This window comes from Rhea pennata, chromosome 3 (genome assembly GCF_028389875.1).
Source record: "Rhea pennata isolate bPtePen1 chromosome 3, bPtePen1.pri, whole genome shotgun sequence".
In the NCBI taxonomy this organism is placed as follows: Eukaryota; Metazoa; Chordata; class Aves; order Rheiformes; family Rheidae; genus Rhea; species Rhea pennata.
Genome location: NC_084665.1, coordinates 49,636,268 through 49,656,495, shown reverse-complemented (window position 1 = coordinate 49,656,495; position 20,228 = coordinate 49,636,268). Strand labels below are relative to the sequence as shown.

Sequence of the window (20,228 nt, the reverse complement as noted above, 5' to 3'; positions counted from 1 at the left end):
GAAGGTACTCCAAATAATACTGAGCTTTTGATACAACTAAGAGATTATATGCTGATAGATTTATTATAGTAGTAGTAGTATTTTTAGTAGTCATAATTATTTTCTTAAAACTTTTTACATGCCTTTTAAATATATGTATTTATCACACAAAATAGTCATAATGGATGTCCTGGCGTTTTTGGCATCTTGGAATAGTTAGCATGTGGTATTCTGTATTTTAACTGTGTGGTATTCAGTATTTTAACTGTCTGCATGTGTTGGGTGTTGACTCCAGAGACCCATTTTTTTTCCTGAGTGCTGTCCAGCAATATATGTATGTCTAGCTGGTAAAATAGAAGTGTTCTGTCATAGTCAAGCTAGGCTGAAGCACTTGATGAATAGGTGACTGTAATTTGTAAGGAATATACTTACTTTCTTCAGTGTTTCCAGCTTGTGATTGATTGCATTGACTCAGCTAACCATAACTTAACTATGCTTAGGATAAGGAAATAAGGAGGTAGGATGATGCAGAGTTCCTACCTTATGATGTATCAGGTGATATAAATGGGATCATATCAATAGGTTATTCATGTTCAATTTGAATAAATTGTTGTATGTTTGATTGTTCATCTCTGATTTGATTATATTAGGAGCCGAAGCTTAAAGAACAAATTAAAAAAGTAGCTAGCATGGCCTCACTGACAGTAGTTTGTGAAGTTATGAATCAGAAACCTGAAGTACATCTTGAATCTCTGCCTTCTATGGATGCCCTGAAGAAGTTTATTTCCTTTTCTAAATTTAATCAAGTATTAAAGAAACCATCTTATGCTGAAGAAAAAAGTAGGTACGTCAGTGCTGTAGCTTGAGTACTTCTTAAGAATAAATCCTTTTAGAATGGATCAGTGATTAAGATGCTGTTTTTTCTGTTCTTTTCTTTGATAAGTTTTTCAAAGGTAAAAATGAAAAGTTCTGAACACAAAGCATTCATTGAATTGCTTTTGTATCTTCAAATTCAGGTTTTAGAACCTAAAAGCAGCTGTAACAGGTCAGATATAAGGTCCTGTAACCCAGTTGTCTACCACTATGAAGCTGTGTAACTTCTAGTGTTATGTAGCCTGAACTAGCTTTGAAAGCTACTGATACTTACAGCAGCTTAAACGGCTGTACATGCTATAATTTTGGGTACTGTACATAAGTCAGTGAAGGGGAAATTATATGCTACTAGGGGAGGGAGAGAAGCCCAGAGCAGGCCTGAAGAAGGCAAGGTATTTGCTGTGGCTTGCACAGCAGATACCTGGGAAGAATATAAAAACAGAGTAAGCATACAGTGATGTTTCCACAAAATGCTCTCCTACTAATTATGGCTCATGAGACTTTCTGAGCCCAGAGCTGATTTTAGTTTTTAAAAACCTTTGGTAGATATTTCTTCCGTGAGCTTGTCCACACTCCCCTTGAACCTGTGTAAATTTTACTATCTTGAAGAAATGTAGTAAGTTTGTGCAGTTCAATTGTTCCCTAGTTGACTAAGTATGTACATGATAATTTACATACATACGACATTCATACATTGAAGAATAATATTTTTATTGCAGCTTATATGAAGAAACACCATCTCAAGGATGGGGGAAAATAGTTGCACGATACGTCCATGACCAGTGGATTTGCCTTCATTTCATTTTAACTAAATTTTATACTGCTGAGACAATGTTGGAAGACAAACTTTTTGAATTGTCATTGTCTACCGTTGAAAGGTTAACAGAAATTCTACAGGCTGCTTTAGAAGCCCTTACTATTCTTCCTTCACACCAAGTCTTACCTGTATTTGGTTGTATGAAAGTGCTTGTTCCAAAGGTAAGAGAGGAAACTACTACAAGATGTTAATAGTTTTTCTTTCCTTTTTATTTTTTTTTCCCTTTAAGTGTAACACTTCTCTTTGTTTTCAGCTTCTGGACTCAGCAGAGTCTCTCTGCATAGAAGCATTTGATTTGGCTTGGAAAATTATATCGTCTTTGAGCAATACACAGCTAATATTTTGGTCTAATCTAAAAGCTTTTGTTCAGTTCATCTTTGATACTGAGGTTCTGGCTGTTGCTGCACGTGCAAAGGGTCAAGCATATGCCAAAATAAAAGAGGTGAGATTCCGAATTCTTTATTTGGAAATGAAAGTAAATTTTATCATTTGGATCTAAAATTGTATTTTGCTTCTTATTTTTATTTTCAGATACTGTGATGAATTTTTCATTTCCTAAAAGGTGGTAGTTTGTAGTAGTGTTAAGACAAAAGATCTGAAAAAAGTTAGATTGAGGATAAACAAATTTTTAGACTTCAAGCAAAAAAAATAGTGTAAATTGTATTCTGTGAGAAAGCAAAAAGATTTGTGAAACCTTTATGCTCATTCAGTCACCTTTTCTGAGTCTCCTGATTATAGTAATAGCAGATCTTTCAACTATTTGTTCTGCAATACAAATAAAATAGCTGCAAAATATCATTAGCTTTTGATGATGGCTGATGTGAGCAGCTTCAGAGTAAGTACTTACAAATGAAAGGCTTCATCACTTTGTTCTTGCAACATAGGAAATTTAAAGTACTCGTCCTTTAATTTTTAGACTATTGGATATCTTGCAACTCCCATACAAAATGGAGGGATTTTGGTCTGCCTAAAATTTTGTTTGTTTTGCTATTGTTTTATAATTATATTATGCATTTACTCTGGATATTTGTCCAGGGTTTGCCACCTGAGCTGTCCCAAACTTTTAATCGTTTGGAAAAATTATGCCTTTTTGTAATAGTTTACTCTTAGTGAAAATATTTGGCTTGCTTAGGGGCTTTTTTTTTTTTTTCTTTTTTTTTTTACTTTGAGGGTGTCTCAGGTGTAGGAAACACCGTCGTTCACTTCAATATTTGTGATAGAACCATCTTCTTATTTTGGAAGGCAAAAGATGCTTTTTTTTTACTGTTTTTCTGTGAGATGTATGTAATATGCCGTACTCCAAAAGACTTTACATATATAATTCTTTTTTTTTTCATTTTGAGTCACTAAAACTGTTCAGTAATCGGAAATTGGTGCATTGTGGCCTTATACACAGGAAAGACAGTTACCATGGCTTTTTAAAATAATTTTTCATGTTTTTTGCTTCTTTTTTTCCCTGAGCATCAAGTAAATTTTTGCACAGAACAGTCCACAATGACTGCAAGACTTTTACTTGAGCAGTAATACGTTATAAATTAGTTACCAATAAAAACGTATGCTTTGAATTGCTGTCATGTGTGCTGCTTTGCTGTTAGCTCAGAAATTATCCTAGAATGTGTCATGGTTTTGCTTTGAAGTCGCTCCTGTCCTATCCTAATGTTAGACTTGTACTATAAATAATAGAAAATGTATAAGCTTTATTTTCAACTGAAACACCTCAAAGTAATCTTTATTAAAATACGGAAAAATAGGTTCTTCCCAACAATTTAAAATTGCTATAACATGTCCATATTAACCTTTATTATCTTCAAAATAATATCCTTTTATTTTCTGTTTGATCTTTTTGGAAAACTTATTGCAGACAAATGTTGCTGTCATGTATTTTGGACAATAGATAAAACTGAGCATTTATGGTCTTAATGTGGACCCAAGCCAAAATAAGATTTGTATTCAAAAGTGATAATACTAGGTAAAGTGTATCTTAAGTCCTAGAAAACGCCTAGCTTTCTCTTTTAGTGAGTATCTGTAACTGGCAATTTTATGCTCAGTGTTACGGTAACTGATGAAGTGTAGTTAGTTTTTTATTAATCATTGCTCTTAATTTGTTTAAATATTCAGAACTACTGTTTTAATTCTAGTATTAGTATTTCAGACATTTATGCAAGGTGTATTTTGCCAATGTTGAGAGTCTTGAGTCTCTATGACAGCTATCCCATTGTCTGCAGTGGGACATACCATGACAACAGGCATCAAGGAGGTAATGAAGGTCTTCTGTATTCAACAAAGGGCATCTGGTCGAGCCACCTTCTGCCCCTTCATAAGAAAATGAAGATAAAGTTCCTAAGCAGGTGTCTACTTACGTATATTCTTATCCCACTCCTTAGTGGTCTCTTTTGCCATTGACCCCTTGTGCAGTGGCTATATAGTTTAGCTAAAGAGACAGAAAAAATGGATCTGCCTGATAATGATTTGCTGCAGAGATACAAATTTAAAAGCCTGTTTACTACAGTGCACTTTGGCTTTTCAGTGTTAGTCGGAGGGGGTGGAATATAGGGATCTTTGAGCCATAAAAGGGGAATATTGCTATGATAAAATACAGAAGGGCTTTCAGAAGTGCCCAAAGCACTGTGTTTTTGGGCTTCATTTCTTCTGCTTCTTTTCTCCTTTTTCTTGTGATGTATTCAAATGTTAATTGTGCTAGAACTTAAATTCTTTTTGTATGTGTTGGATTTTTTCTATGTAATGAAACAAAAAGTTTTTTCTCTTGAGACGTAAATGACCTGCTGCTACTTGAATGAAATAGAATAGTTTAGGAAAGTTACAGTGCTTCTCTATACTTAAATAAATAAATAAAAATCCTAGTGTTGTGTGCAGAAAGTGTTTAAGAGTGCATTTCAGTATTTCAATTTAGTCTCTTCATTGTCGTTTTAATCCTTAATAATTCAGAACAGCATTCTCTATAAAGACAGGGTTACAGTCAAGAAAGTTCTACTATATCAAAAAGGTATTATTCAGTTGAGGGAAGAGAAGATATATCCTGTAAGAGCCTTTCCACTTTCTGAGGAAAAACATTCTCCTGAGTAGTTATAATTGGTGTTATTTATAACAAATTTATGAAAAACACACATAGACTGTCTTCATTCTGAATCTTCCCCTGCTCACCCAAATGTTTGCAACTTAGAAAAAAATTCCTGTGGAACTTAAGTTTACTATTGTGCTTATCATAATGGAGGGAGTGGGAAGGGAAGATGTTTAGGCCTGTTCTCTTACTGTTTTCTTTTCCTTTTTTCTTTTTGGAGAAGACTTAAATTTCAAGATTAAATATTTTAAATATGTTTCCCCCCAAGAAATGATTATTAGAAAATGGCACAGAGATACTTCTACACTTTCAACTAAATTTTGAACTTCAACCTGAACATGGAGGTAGTTATCATTAAAGAGAATTAGTGACACAGCTACGTATAGAAGGAGTTTTGTTTAATGTTAAAACATTGTTTTCTCCTAAACTGGTAAGGAATGATAGAAGTACCAGACTTGTGTACTCACTGAGGTAAGCTTGTGTACATTTGTTCCAGTTATCAGGAGATTCAGATTAAAAGAACGTGTTACAGCTATATATGTAAAGATTTGTTCTGTCATTTGTTAACATAAGCCTGCAGTGGGCTGGTTGCTTTCCACCTGCCCATGTAATTGGGAAATTGTAGATAGATTCAAGACATTATTAACCTGAGCAAATCTTGGATGAAGAAGGGAATCAGGCCTGCTATATTAGAGTAATATTGCAGTGTTTTTTAATAATTCTGGCATTTTTTGGAAACTAGGTTTTGAATCTTTTTTATTCTTCTTTTCAGATAATTTTCAAGCTCATAGATATGTCCACTACAAGGACTGGAGTCTTCAACACAGTCGTTAGTCATTGTTGTCGCTCTTGGATATTTCCCACTTTTGATGACAGAGGTACTTCAACAAATGCTTTCTTAAATGCTGGAAATTACTGTGAACTTATCACAGAGGCTTGTGTCTTTGGAACTGTGTTCAGGAGAGATCAAAGGTAAAAAAAAAATATTTCATTAGATCTGAATGCTTGATTGTTTGTTACAATTTTCTATTTTCTTAATTTTAACTTTTGAGTTAATTAAAAACAGTTTTCGTGTGCTATTCTGTTAATACTTATTTCTTCTTTCATCTGAGAAGACTTATTCAGGATGTGCATGCCTTCATAGAAAATCTTGGAGAAAAATGTGCAGCAAATGTTGTTACAGAAAGGTAATCATTTTGAGGATACATCTTTGTATTAGTCTGAATAGCGTCTTCATTACTACTGACAGGGAATGATGCTGGTTTTGGCAGACAGTTTCTTAAAAGTATATTCATTACCTTAAATATTCGAAAAAGGCAAATATGTCACATTACATTCAGAAATCAAATAGAAGAGGCAGAAAAATGCCAAGTAATTTCAAGAAAACTAATCGAATTTGTTAACCTGTATAGGACTGAAATGACTGCTTCCTCATTATTTCACCTCATAAAACTAGTGCTTTTCAAGATTCAGATGTTACTGTTGTGTCTGTTGATATGTAGACAAGATATGATATGTATCATTGTAGACAAGATAGCTAAGAAGCTTGTGCTGTAATTAATGTGACCATACTTAAGCATTGGTTGTAGGCCATTTTAGCTTCAAATACTTTACTACTGGTGTTAATCTCTGCTTTCAGTTTGAAACAGGGAATCTGAATACAATACACTTGTTCCTGAAAAACTGCTTTCTCTTGCAGCCTAATTCTCAGTGGAAGAAAGACTGAGAAACAGTTCCAATATAGCATTTTTGGGAAGCATTAGTAGTTGCTAAAACCTGAGCTTCTAAAGATTACTGCTTGTTCAGTACTTCTGTGTTTTCCCCCCAAGAACTGTACCCCAAGAAAGTGTCTAATTGTGACAGCTTGCAGCTGTGTGATACTTGGTTACCTCTAATGTTATCAGTTCTGCTCTTTGCATTAATTATTTCAGATGTCACTGAGTAGTTTTTTGTCCAACTAGTATGAATCAAATGTTTTGAACTGGAATATTTGACCAAAGGACTGTCAGCATAAGTAAATTGCTTTAAGATTATATGTACAGTACTCACAAAAACTTTTTATACTATAACTATCTCTGTTGAAAAGTATTTTAAGCAGTTAGATGCTATTGAAGACCTTTAGATAGAAACAGTGGAAAGTTATCTGTAGTGCACTAATTTTCTTGTGAACAATGATGAACAAATGTTAAATTTCTGGTTGTGAGTGTTGGCATATTATATTGTCTCAGTACAGAGAGCTTGATGACCATAAAACTACCCAACCCTTTATGAGAAATGGGAGACTTACTATGTTTGCTGTGCATTGCAATTAGATTTTTTAGATTTCCCAAAGCATTTACTCAGTGGTAATATTACAGTGCATTTCAGAGTTCAGACTTTCTTTTGTGTGTGTGTATTAATATTTAAACTGCCAAAACACAAAATGTATCCGTCTTGAATATGCGTTCAACTTTCTGTGAGTCAGTCTTTGCCAGCATGGGAATATAATATGCATATTTAAGATGTTTGCTGTTTTTCTTTTTATAATTTAAGATTTATCTTTATGTCTGAATAAGTAGAGTGTTTTTGTGTCAATATTTTACAGTACAAACAGAGATGATCACTATGTGCGAGTTTGTGCTATTAAATTTCTTTGCCTGTTGGATGGATCAAATACCTTGCATAAGATGTTTATGGAAGACATTGTCATCAAACTACTTGATAAAGTAAACATTATTTCTTTTGATATATAAATGTAATGTTAATATAGTTATAAAAATATTTGCAGTTGAAAGAATGTGTTTATAGTTGTTTATATAGCCTGACTAGATTTGCCCAGTAAAACATTTTTAGCAAATTAACTCCTATCTCATACTAAAAAAAAAAAAAAAAATGAAGTGATAAGAATCATCTGTTTCAGATTTGTTTCTCTATTTACTGGATGTTCCAGCTTCACTGACAATTATCCAAAATGCAGAAAAAATTGCATTTAGTCTATTAGAAACATTGCATCTCACTTCATCGCTTTCAAAGTACCTTTTGAATCAAGAAAGCTATTGAAGATCTTTTCTGTAGAGGACCTTATAAATGAGCTTAGTGAAAGAATGGCAGGGTCTGACTTTCATTTAAACTATAGCTGCTTATGCAATGCCATTAGTGTAAAACTAGTGGTGAATTACTTTAGCTGCAGCTGGCATATCACCCATGGCCAGAAGTTGTTCTGGTAGGATAGAATTTTGTTTCTGTCTCAGGAACAAGGAATGAGCAGTTCTTATTCAGTCCCTCCTGCCAAGTATCTATTAGAGAAAAATGGGTATTGTTTTTGTTTGTAAGACTGATGACGTGGAAAAAGTTGCCTAAGATGTAAAATGGATTTTCTGTCTTAAATATGAAGATTGGAAGTGTAAAAATAAAACGTCTTTGCATTTTAGTATGAGACTTGCATCACCAATTTATTTATTTTTTTTTAATCGAGGAAATAGTTTTGTCTGTTGTATAGTTTGGAGGCCAAAGCAAAGTATGTAGGAAAAAAATCTAAAATAAGAATATGAATTTGGAATCTTTTTTAAAGCTTATTTGTCATCCATTTTCTTTCATATAAGCATCTCTGTTGCACAATACTAGTTGCTGTCTCAAACTAGAGCTGCAATTACAAGCAAATACAATGCATACCAGTATTGGTGCTAAACCTGCTTTTTTTATGTAGACATTCAAGTAGAAATGTCTTCATTTGTATACTCATCTCTCCATTTATGATCTTTAGTATTTGTTTTAGATTATTAAATGACAGTTTGTGTCTTTAATATTGCTTCGCAGAGATTCATACTCCAATTTTTATAGTATGTAACTGTTCAAATAGAGTAGGTTTGGTGCTCTTGAGTAAATGCTTCAACTTCCTGCTCTGTTAAGCTTCTCAATACCTAATGCTTCTGTGCTCTTACATTAAGTAAAAATATTAAGCAGAACTGTATGGTTTTTCTAATGTTCAGCACTTCTCATGGGCGAGCTTCAAAACTTAATTCTAAATGCATGAATGAACTTAGTGTATTTTGCCTAACTTCAAATAATACATAATGCTGATACCAGCTATGCAATAGATGCTGCATTCTCAGGACAGTATGCTGTATTTCCAGTTCTTCAGTTGTAAAGGTTGTGAGGGATAGGTAATAAACCTTTGAATTTCTTTCTAGGATGAACTGGTATCCAGATCTCGAATACGTTATTACGCAAACTCTTTACAGCATAGAATTAAAAATCGGATATGGCAGACAGTTCTAGTTCTTCTTCCTAAGCTTGACCAGGTATTGCACTTTCTTCTGAATTATTAAAGAAATCTACTTAGTTTTTTTTTGTTTGTTTGTTTGTTTTTTTGTCATGGAAACAGGATATATGAAATATATTAGGGTATAAAAGACACTTGATTTCTGTAGTGGCACATGGAAGTTTGTGTGCCTTTAGACTGTAAGAATAAGATACATTTCCAGAGGTCACCGAAAACTGATTCTTTGATTTGTGAATTATAGAAGACTGGCTTTTCTGTTGTGTCTTTCTAAGACTCCATACTGACTATCTAGTTCAAAAGGTTTTCATCTAATAAAGATGCTGCTACTTTATGAATTTTCTGAAAATAGAGAAATTTTAGTTTCACCTGATGTTTATTCATAATGAAATACTTAAAATGTTTGATAAACTGTCATAAAGTCATGAAGAATATAGTGTTCTCTTGACACAACATTCAAACCGTCAGTGAAAATCTAGCATTATGTGGGTGCTGTATTCAGTCTGCTGTGGAGACACTGATGACTTAACTTTTTCCTAAATGGCACTGTCTTCATGCTGTAGCAGCATATCGGTAAGTTCAGGCATTCTTTATCAGGAATCTTTCTCTGTCAGTTAAAATGATGTTAAATATGCTTTGTGAAGAGTTATTATTTTTAAAAAACAAATCTTAATTTCCTCAGTTTTTAACATATGACAAATAGAAAACCATATGCTCCCTGTTTCTAATTTGTGCTTTGTTTAGCTTCTCTATGCTGTAGCAACACTTCTGTAGCATTTTGCTGTCTGATCCCAGCTGCCTTTACACCCTTTTCATACACTGTGTGAATGTGCTGCAAATTACTACCTGCATTGATTAACATGTATAATACAGAAATTAGATGATTGTAAAATGTTTTGGTTTGAGTATTAAAAAGTATTTCTAACATCGCTGTAAAGCTGAGGATATTTATTTATATTTTACTTTATTGAAATAACTTTTTAACAATATGCTAAATGATTATCTATTTTGTTTTCTCAGAATTTTTGGTGTGAAACTCTTAACAAGATTTTTCAGGTTGGATTTTGTAACAACCAGGCATCTGTGAAATACTTCATAGAATGGATTATCATCTTGAGTCTACATAAATATCCTCACTTTCTTAATAAATTTTGGGATTGCTTTTGCTATGTAAGTAAGAACTTCAGCATTCACTTAAAGAGTAATTTGAACAAAAAAGGTACAGTTTGTCTTTGCAGCATTATTTTCTTCATATTCAAAGTTTCCTTTCAATACCCTGGGTTTTTGAGCAGTACTCAAAGATTGCAATCTTAATTTAACTTGGAAGTGCGTCTGGAGTATAGTATGAGCCATTTAGGTATTTTTATTATGAAAGTGGCTGAAGCCAGTTGAATTCTTCCAATTGAGACATTTCCGTTTCTGGGGTAATACTGTGGAAGAGCAGAGCTGGTATAGTAGGATGATGGATGATCAGGGATACAGAGACACACCTCAGGTCTTGAGTTTGGTAAGGTATTGCAAAGTCACTTCTCATTTCCGTGTCCAACTTCTGTCTTCCACATACTCTCGTTTGTGAATGAGAACATTACTTACGTAACACAATACAATTTCTATTTTTTAATATGAACTTTCTGCCATGGTGGAACTTTGTAATGCAGTTCCAGAACTGGAGGCAAATTTCGAATATTGTACCAAAACCTCCTATAACAGTTGACTGAGGAGATCTCTGATGTATTAGCATTTTAATGTCTTGGACTCTTCTCCAAGTAATTAACCGTAAGATTTGAAACTGTACATATATGTAGTCTATATTCATGAGGTTGAATTTCTTAGTTAGCATTGTATATTTGAGCTGAGTGGGAAATACGTGTGTGCTTGCATCTTCTTCAGAATACAGGAAGACTTGCAGTGGTGCCTCTGCAGCTTTTCACTACCCATATTAGTGAACTGGAGATGCCTTTTGGCTTATCTGATAGTCTGGTTACTACTATAGTTATTTTTGAAAGCCAAATAGTGAGACAAGAATAAACAAAAAAATCTGTGTATATATATATTTTTGTCTCAGACTAGGATGGATATTTAAAACTGCCCTATGAGATATCTTTCCTTGCTAGTGATGCATGCTCTATTTTGTTTTCTGCACGTGGGAAAAATTTTGTTGTTTTTAGTACAAAACACAACACAAAATTTTGTTGTGTTTAGAACACTGGTAAGACTGCTGCGATATTCTCTAGTTTTTATAACCATATGGAAAAGTGAGAACATTAAAAATCTTCTCAAAGGACTGAAGAAGAGTCTTGCTGTGAGACTGAAAACTTGATCTCTGCAATTACAGTATATTAAAAAAGAATTCTCTGCAGAAGAAACCTCAGTAATAAAGAGTTCCTTGGCAGAGAAAGATGTATACAAACCAGGAGCTGAAAGGTGAAGTCAGAGAAATTTAAACAACACATAGTACAGATTTTTAACAGTGAAGGTCAGTGGTTGAGAGAACATACTTCAGAAGGTGTACTTGTGCCCAGTAACTTACATTTTTCTGAACTGAAATAACACAGAGGTGCTTAATGTCCTTTGATATGTAGAAGATGAAATTAATCTAAAAATTCTCTCTGGTTTAAATTTTGTTGACAGTATGGTCTAGTTGTTCTCACTAATTTGAATTTGATAAATATTTAGGAAACATTCCTCCCATGTTAATTTCAGTGGGATTATTTCAGGGACATAATTTACTACAATATAAGAAGTACTAGAATGGAGGTAGGAAGTAAGTTCCTGCCCAGTTTGGGTGCAACATTAAGCACAAAATTCCCGAAGCTGTCTTTCACAGAATCCTTGCAGGAAAGTTGAGTGAATAGGATAATAAATGAGAATTTCCCATCTTGCTTGTTTGCAGTTGTTGGGGGGAGGAATGTCTTTGTTTCTTTGGTTGTGAGATTTTTGTTTGTTTTGTTTTTTGGAGTTGGATGGTGAAAGAAAAAATTGGTAACTTTTTTGAATTGAATTTAGGTCATTTGCACTGTTGTGTACTTCACTCTGACTACTGTGTTAGTAAAAAGCAAATGATGTGTTAGAGAAAAAATGATCTTGTACTATAAGAACTTGGCATTTTAGTAAGTTTTGCTGTGGAAACACCATAGTTTTTAGTAAATGTTGATATGCAGATGCAATACTTGTATTTTTTATAACACACTGAAAGTTTACGGAGTATAAAAACATCTTAGATATATTTATTTCTTGTTTTATTATATTCCCTTTTAATTCAGGATGAGGAAAAGCTTAAAACAAGCATCTGCACGTTTTTATCAGTGTTATCGCACTTTGACATCATTATTCAGAATACTTCTGAGAAGGTGAGTTTGACTAAGAATGTTTTTTATTCAGTTGCACTTTATGTGGATTTTTGAAATAAAAATCATTTTTGCTGTCTAGCCTTTGGAGTTTTTTTAATACTTGCTGCTTCTTGCAAAGTTACTCTGTTGATATGGAAAACGCTAACATTTCCTGTCACCTCTGTATGATATTTGACTTAATGAAGATTATGTAAACGGCAGACGTTTTGAATACGTAAAGCCTTATTGCACATTGTTTTTTTAGAATAGGAATTTCAGTATAATTGAATATGTGGATGCACCTGGGTGTCGCACTCTTTCACGCGTTCTCACTCTTTCGCTCGTGCTCTTGCACTCTCTTGCTCTCTCTCCTTTTTCACATTATTTAATCCCCATGAAATTGGGTCCTGATAACCTGGAAAAGGATAATCTTATTATAGGTAAGAGCACTCAGATATGGGGCTCTTTGGAAATAGTTACTCCGCATTAAATTCTGAATGTGTAATTTGCAAGACCAGCTTCGTAAGTGGTAGAAAATCAGAATAAAGATTTCCATATATGCAAAACACAAAATTTAAAAGCAAATAAATACAGTTGCAAAATGGCACAAGTGAGGCTTGTGGCTCCATGCACTCGTGAGCTAAATACTGAATGAAGCAAATGAAGGCCATGTTTTGAAGCCTTACTTGTACATAAATACTGTCAAAGCTTTGGACTTTCTGAAAGGCTATCTTTTGCGGAAGCGGTTTTATCTTGGGCCATTCTTCTATTTTTAATACGAAATGATACATTGTGACTTAATATAAATGAAGGATTTTTTTTTATTTTTCAGAAGCCGGCTTTGAAGAAAGCTCTCATAGTTGTTCTACAGTGGTGTTTCAACCACAGTTTCAGTGTTCGACTTTATGCATTGATTGCCCTTAAAAAAATCTGGGGTATGTGCAAAACGTTACACGTGGAAGAATTTGAAGCTCTGACACCAGTTATTGAATCTAGTCTTCAACAAGTAGAAAACATGCATGGCACAGGGTTAGTAACACTCTTTCGACTTCCAGCTTAAGATTGTTTTTCTGAGCCGTTTGTAACAAGCTTAATCTTATAAAATAGCACTTGATAATTTTTGTGATTTTGTTCTAGTTAAAAAGAAGTAAGACTCGGATATTGAAGTCTTAGTCATTAACAAAGAAAATGAAGTGCTGGAAACCATCTTCTGTTTTGAGCTTCATTAATTTGCTTCACAAGAAAACGTTATGTATGATAATTGCCTGAGAATATTGATGGATTATATTGTTGAAACTTTCAGGAGTATGATGAGCTTAGTCACTTGAAGGACAGTTTCATCGCTCTTCAAGCTTTGTTCTCAGAAAATGGAAAAACAAACATTAGTTTGTTCTGTGTCTAATTGAGAGTAGTTTGTCAGTATATTTACAAAATACTTGTAGTATTTTTTCTAACACTTTGTTTTTCAGGAGATTTTCAGTTTTATCTTTGTAAAGAAAAACATCAGTGACTTCTCAATTATGCATTACTTTTCTTAGAAGATTTTTCACTTGGATTCCTGTTCAGAAGTATGACAGAATCTCTGCTGTAGCATTACAGCCTGAAAGCACAGCAGAAAAACTGCAAGCATGTTTAAACAGTGTCATAGTTAAGGAGCGGGGTAAAAAACTGACAGTCAGATCCTTTTTATCCAGTGGGTTTTGAAAGAATGTGAATCATTCTTTTAAAATTCCTAATACTAGTAAAATGTCAAATATTAAAATGTGAAATCTTTTAAGTGTTAATACTTTTCAAATAATCTTTGCAGAAGAAAAACAAACTAATCAGGAAAATAATTTGAGTGACAATTATATTAGGTTTACATAAATGCTTTTCTGCTTAATCATTTTGAAATATAGCGAGCAAATTATTTGTATTATTTGTGTTACAATCCCTTGTTTAGCCCTATTATGAGTTATTTAAAATTATGTAGAATTTCTGACAAATGTTGTAAGCTAAGGGACTGCTAGTGACAGATTGGTCTTTTCTGGAAAACTAACAGACAGAAAGAGATTACTCTGATCTAGTTCACTGCTTAGTCACACAAACTGGTTTGTCAAGATATGGGATAGAGACAAGCCACTGAAGAGGAGGCGTTTTTTTGATAGTGGGCCTTAATAGCTTAAAATCGGTCACTTGAATCATAGCCTAATACTCAGTTTCTTTGAGGGGCTAGATGAGACCCCCTTTCCTGTCAAATTTATTTCTCTTCGTAATAGAATTTGGAGATGTGTTAAAGGCCTTAGTTGAAAAATAAATAAAACTTACTTCCTGAATGCTGTGTTTTTAAAATATCCTCAATTATTAAAGTAATTTTTTTCCTATATAGTGTACAGTAAATAAAATCAGATTGCCTTATTATATTTTGACAATTAGAAAAATCCAATATGTTGCATTTTTGTTATATCCTGCATTAATTTTTGGAATTACAGGAATGCTAGAAGGAACTGGCAGCGAATCCAAGATCACTTCTTCTTTGCAACGTTTCATCCACTTAAGGATTACAGTCTAGAGGTAAGTTCAAAAGATACTGATCAGTGTATTTTCAGCTATATTTTAAAATTTCTTAATATGTTTCTATGTAGGATGAGTAATGATTAACTATTATTCATTTAAAACTCTGAAAAATAGCTTCACAAAAACATAATAGATTTTGGACTAAGACCGCAGCTTAATTCTCTAAGATTGTGTTAAAAAACTAGGTCAGTTGAGAAAAGGTGTGTAGGTGTGTGGTACATATGCCCACCTATGTGGGAGAGCCAGATATGAGTTAATTTGTTAATTTTATGTGTGGCTTGGTAAATTGCTTCTAATAACTCAAGTGCATCTAGGTTATCACGTAGTTTGTTAGGAACTGAGTACAGATATATAACTTCTATAACATACTTTTCAGCTGCACCTTTTGCTGTATCTTAAATACCTGAAAGCTGAATAAGCACTGAGACAAAAGAGGATGCAGATAAAAATGACAGAGAGAAATAGAAATTCAACTGAAAAAAGGAAGCATAATTGTGAAAAGGTGTATGTGTTCTGGCAACAACAATGTCTTCTCTGAAAAGGATTTTTTTTTAAATGTATTTGAAAACCTACATTCTATGAACTCTTTCTGTGAATAATTAACTGTGCTGGAGACAACAAAATTTGGAAGTGAAAATTCTGAAGAGGAGAAAGAATTTTGACAGGACCATTGTGCTGAAAAGTGTAAAAGTATACAAGTAATTCTTCAGTATTGCAGATTTTGAGATGAATTCAAATCCTTTAAAAATATCTAAGGAGAGAATAGTATTATGAGAATTTGGGATAATGTACTGTGGGTAAAGTGATGGATATTGAGATATATTAGTAAGCTATATCTTGTGACAAGAAAAAAACATGACAGATAAGATGTGCAATAGTAAATTAACCTCTGGGTAATTTTATATCTGTCTTGCTTACTGTAATGATACTTTGCTAATAACACTGTGTTACATTTCAGACAATATTTTATACTCTTCCACGCCTTTCAGAAGTTGCTGAAGATGAATGGATTTCACTGTGTAAATTTGACAGATTCACTGACGTTACTTTGCCACCAACGTTCCAGTGGTATCATTCTCGAACTGAACTTCTTGATCTAAAACCAAGTGACTGGTCTCAACAGGACATAGGTAAAATACAGCTAATAGATATTAAAATGAAATCATTTGTATTCGGTAGTAGCTCTGTATTTCTGTACTAAACCTGATCTCTGCATGAACATGATCCCTATGCTATTGTGCTAAAGGAGTCTTGTATCTATGAGAGCAGATTATGTGCCACAAAATGACAGATAACTCAGTGTTTACAATAATAGCATTTGAACACTGTTCTTTACTGAAGCAATAGGTTGATTACCTCTGCATATCCAGATGACTAATACTTATTTTTATAGGTTCAAATTCAGTTGAAACGGATAGCCAGACAGAAGGGACAGATGTTCAGAAGAAGATCATACCCTGGAGAAATAGTATTCCTAGTTTAGACTTGGAACTGGTATTACAGGATCGTGCAGCTAAACTTGGTAAATCAAACAGCAGACTGATCGTGGTGGCTTCACTTATTGATAAACCTACCAATTTAGGAGGTAAGGTTGAATGCGCATTTTTAAACTTTTATGTGTTGAGAAATAGATTATTATTCTACAAAAAAGTTCACCAAAAGAAATGCTGTTTATTTTGGAAGAGGGAAAGATTATTTTATACTTGTTAAACCAAAAAAAAAAAAAACAAAACAAAACAAAAAAAAACCTCTCCTCTATGTGCATTAATAAAAATCTTGCTGTAAGTGAAGCTGTGTTTCTTACGGTACACAGATTCGTTGTCACAGTTGAATTTGTTTCAGCTGTGCGTAATTTGTTCTTGAATTTTTTTTTTTTTTTTGCTATAACAGTTAAACCAAGTCTTATAAACATGCTACTGTTTCTCATGACTGTTCAGTGACAGGAGGGTACCCATTTCTGATTTAAAGTACTGCTGCATGATATTGTGCAAGCTGGGATATAACAAATCCTGCAAGTTACTCCATGGCATAGAACTGCTTGCAGCAGCAAGCACTACTGACTACAGTGAAACTTAATGCTAAACAAGCCCACAAGCTGGTGCTGTCTGCAATGTAGTGCTGTACTGTGCCGTTCTCTAAAGCCTTTCATTTAACTGGTACTGAATTTAGATTCAGCAGCTTGAAAGCTGCTCTGTGTGTGTCTGTCCAGATTGTATACTAACCCATTACTTTGTTATATTAATTCATAATAATATTCTAGACGCATAAGTCTAACTTGGAACAGATATAAAAAGCACCTGAATTTTCTGATTAAAAGCAGAAGGCTAACATAATCTTTTTCTCTCAGTTTTGTCCTTTTTTTACTTGCTCAAATACTCTAGCTTGATATTTACATTATTTTCTATATTAATAGGTTTATGTCGTACAAGTGAAATATTTGGGGCATCTGCACTGGTTGTTGGCAGCCTTCATTATATACAGGATAAGCAGTTTCAACACCTTAGTGTTTCTGCAGAGCAGTGGCTCCCCCTTTTTGAGGTGAATGGAAGCATGCTTTAATAGCTTAAAGTATTCTACATCTTCAATTAATCAGATGCGTAGTTCAGTCTTACTGCTTTCCTCTTACAAAAATGAACCTTTTATTTAATAGGTGCACCCACTGTTATCTTTGTTTAATATTGAGTATTTTGGAATAATTGTTACTTTGGGTCAAACTGGTAATAAGCGGTTTAAAAATTACTTTTTGAACAACACTTCAGTTGTTTATCTTGGTTGGTCTGCTGCTTTTTGGTAACTTAATCAGGATAACCACTGAGTTTGCCTGAAGCTAGTTTGTGCTAAGCTATTAGAATCTGTTATCTAGCTTATCAAAACAAGGGTCTCAACCTGTATCTTTAGCATTCTGTAGAAAAGGTTATTTTATTTTTGTAACCTGTTTTTTCAAGACTGGCTTTGGCAAGTCATCTGAAAAATACAGTGCAAAGATGTTCCTATTTTACACAGTGTTTACTTTCAGCGTATTAAGATTTGTTCTTGGATCAATAGAGCTGTATTGTATTCTGCCTAAAATAGAATGCTAATAGACATGTGTATGTTCTTGTACCTAATAGTTTTCAAAACTAGTCTTCCTACAGAACTGAACTGATGACAATTTCTGCTGCGTGACTGTCGTCTAATACAAATAGGCAGTTTAGAAATTAAGACAAAGAAGGTACTTACAGTAGCTTGAAGTGAAGAATTTTTCAAGTTGTAAAACATGCTTGTTAACTAAGTTAGCTTTGGTTTTGGCTAACCATTATATTGCTTCAGGAAGGGATATCAGCTTAAATAAGAATTACTATCTTGTCCTTATACAAGAGTGATTCTTTTACATTCAGATATGTTAATGAAGGCTTGTAGCAGTCAGAATCAGAGAAGTGCCTTAGTTCATTTTGTTTGTGGAATACATTTTCCTGGCATTACCTACCTATATCTGGTATAGATATTTTTTGCACTATTGCTGAAGAAATTTTAATATGGTAGGCCATGTATATGAACACAGTATTGAGGGATAAAAGGTATTAATCTAAAAACAGGTCTGTGTAAATTGTTACAGTAACTTCAGACGATTATAAATAGCAGTATTTAAAAGTACTTCTTTTTCCATTTGATGTACAGGTGAAACCATCTCAGCTTGTTGACTATTTAGAGCAGAAAAAAACAGAAGGCTACACTATCATAGGTGTGGAGCAGACAGCTAAAAGTTTTGATCTTACAGAATATTGCTTCCCAGAGAAGTCACTGTTACTGCTGGGGTAAGAACTTCTTTTCTCTCTCCCCCCCCTCCCCCCCTCCCGCCTTGTTAAATCTACCTCAATTTATCCAGAGCCCTTCTACTAGTCAGGCAGTTTAATCATATGAAAATCAAATGACCCTTGCAGAGGTGGAATTAGAACTGGAAAGGACTGAGAAAAGAGGCAAGAGCTAGACTTTTTGTAGTAAGGAGTGGGAAGTGTTGATCTCTGCTCCTGAAGGATCCTTTCCTTCCTTCCTCACAATTAATGACTGATTTATACACAGTAACTGTGTATGTAACTTTCTTATGAGTGGAGGTAGCAGCAAAATGGATTCTAGTTTTCTAGGTGTGACAGAGGTATCATCTATACATCTAATAACATGGAGACCTGTATGTACTACCAAAAGGCTGTGGGTAGACAACAGGAAGGAGGGCTGCCTGTTTGCCTTGATTACTCAGTGAGGATGGGAAAGGAAAAAGGAGCAGGAGCACAGTTATCTGGGAGAAGCTTTAAAAATGCAGGAGGCGGCAGGCATGGGAAGAAAGAGCAAGTGTGGTTTTTTACAGTACAAACACAGAGCAGGAAGATGTTGGAGAAAAGCACAGATCAGCTCCTATAACCGGACGTGCCACCATAGCAACAAAGGGACCTTCAACAAATCTAGAGGGAAGTGTCTTCAAGCCAGAAAGCTATAATTAATTGCTGGGCCACTGAGATCAGGAGAAAGGGCCTATTCTTTTAGGACAAAATGGGCAAAAGTACCTCTGTTTTTCAAACTTCTTTATATTTAACTTCAGAATTTTTCTCCACTTTAATAATCACTTTGTTCTCTTCAAATTAAAAGTTTTAATTACTGGAAACCTTTTATATCTTCTGATGTCTCATCTCTTCAGAGTGAGCGCATTTCCAGTTGAATGCTTTGGATCTGGGATCCCCTTGTACCAAGACCACATCCCAAGTAGAGTGGGCAGCTGAGGTCCTCTCGTGTGCCAACAGTCTTGTGTCCTGGGTCGTTTTGTAGCCACTTACTTTGCTGTATGGATAGTTTCAAAATAAAGGGGGCGAGGAAAACTGTTGCATGGTGTTCAGCTGTTGCTGGACTAGTGAAGTGAAGATGAACGCACTGTCCATTTTTACACGTTCTCCATGTAGAAATGTTAATGTCATGAAAAGACAATACTGAAATAATTTTGTCACTTCTGTTTCCCAAACTTTCGATTGCCTAGAGCATCTGTAGTGCAAGCAGTACCTAGCTGACGTGTATTTCCAGGACAAAGAATTAAAATCCTAGAGATGAAGACAGTATTAAGATACCTTTAAGTTGCTGAGTGAAGGATGTCCTGTACATACCCCAGCCATGATACCTAAGTTAAGGAATTATGCCTTTGTTCTTTCTCCTAGAAAGTGGAGTTAATAGGGTAGAACAACATTTTTGCATACAATAATTCTTAGTAATGAAATTTAGGAATTTCTTTTTTTTTGTTGACCTTACTTTTGGTAGTAGGAAGCTCCCTACAGTTCTGTTACTTTTTTCCCTAAGTTTCAGAATAAAGGTAAAGTC

General features: G+C 34.1%; 1 protein-coding gene across 2 annotated transcripts in view; it reads left to right on the top strand.

Moving 5' to 3' along the window:
* TARBP1 (TAR (HIV-1) RNA binding protein 1) overlaps nt 1-20,228 on the top strand; it is a 41,059-nt gene that overhangs the window by 20,155 nt on the left and 676 nt on the right. For both annotated transcript variants that reach the window (XM_062572270.1, XM_062572271.1), the window contains exons 15-29: nt 630-823; nt 1,572-1,830; nt 1,923-2,111; nt 5,521-5,720; nt 5,864-5,935; nt 7,333-7,453; nt 8,918-9,028; nt 10,027-10,176; nt 12,270-12,356; nt 13,168-13,364; nt 14,807-14,888; nt 15,850-16,021; nt 16,285-16,476; nt 17,305-17,429; nt 18,549-18,685. In XM_062572270.1, coding sequence (XP_062428254.1) covers nt 630-823; nt 1,572-1,830; nt 1,923-2,111; nt 5,521-5,720; nt 5,864-5,935; nt 7,333-7,453; nt 8,918-9,028; nt 10,027-10,176; nt 12,270-12,356; nt 13,168-13,364; nt 14,807-14,888; nt 15,850-16,021; nt 16,285-16,476; nt 17,305-17,429; nt 18,549-18,685 — 2,288 coding nt within the window. The remainder of the gene's footprint in view (nt 1-629; nt 824-1,571; nt 1,831-1,922; nt 2,112-5,520; nt 5,721-5,863; nt 5,936-7,332; nt 7,454-8,917; nt 9,029-10,026; nt 10,177-12,269; nt 12,357-13,167; nt 13,365-14,806; nt 14,889-15,849; nt 16,022-16,284; nt 16,477-17,304; nt 17,430-18,548; nt 18,686-20,228) is intronic.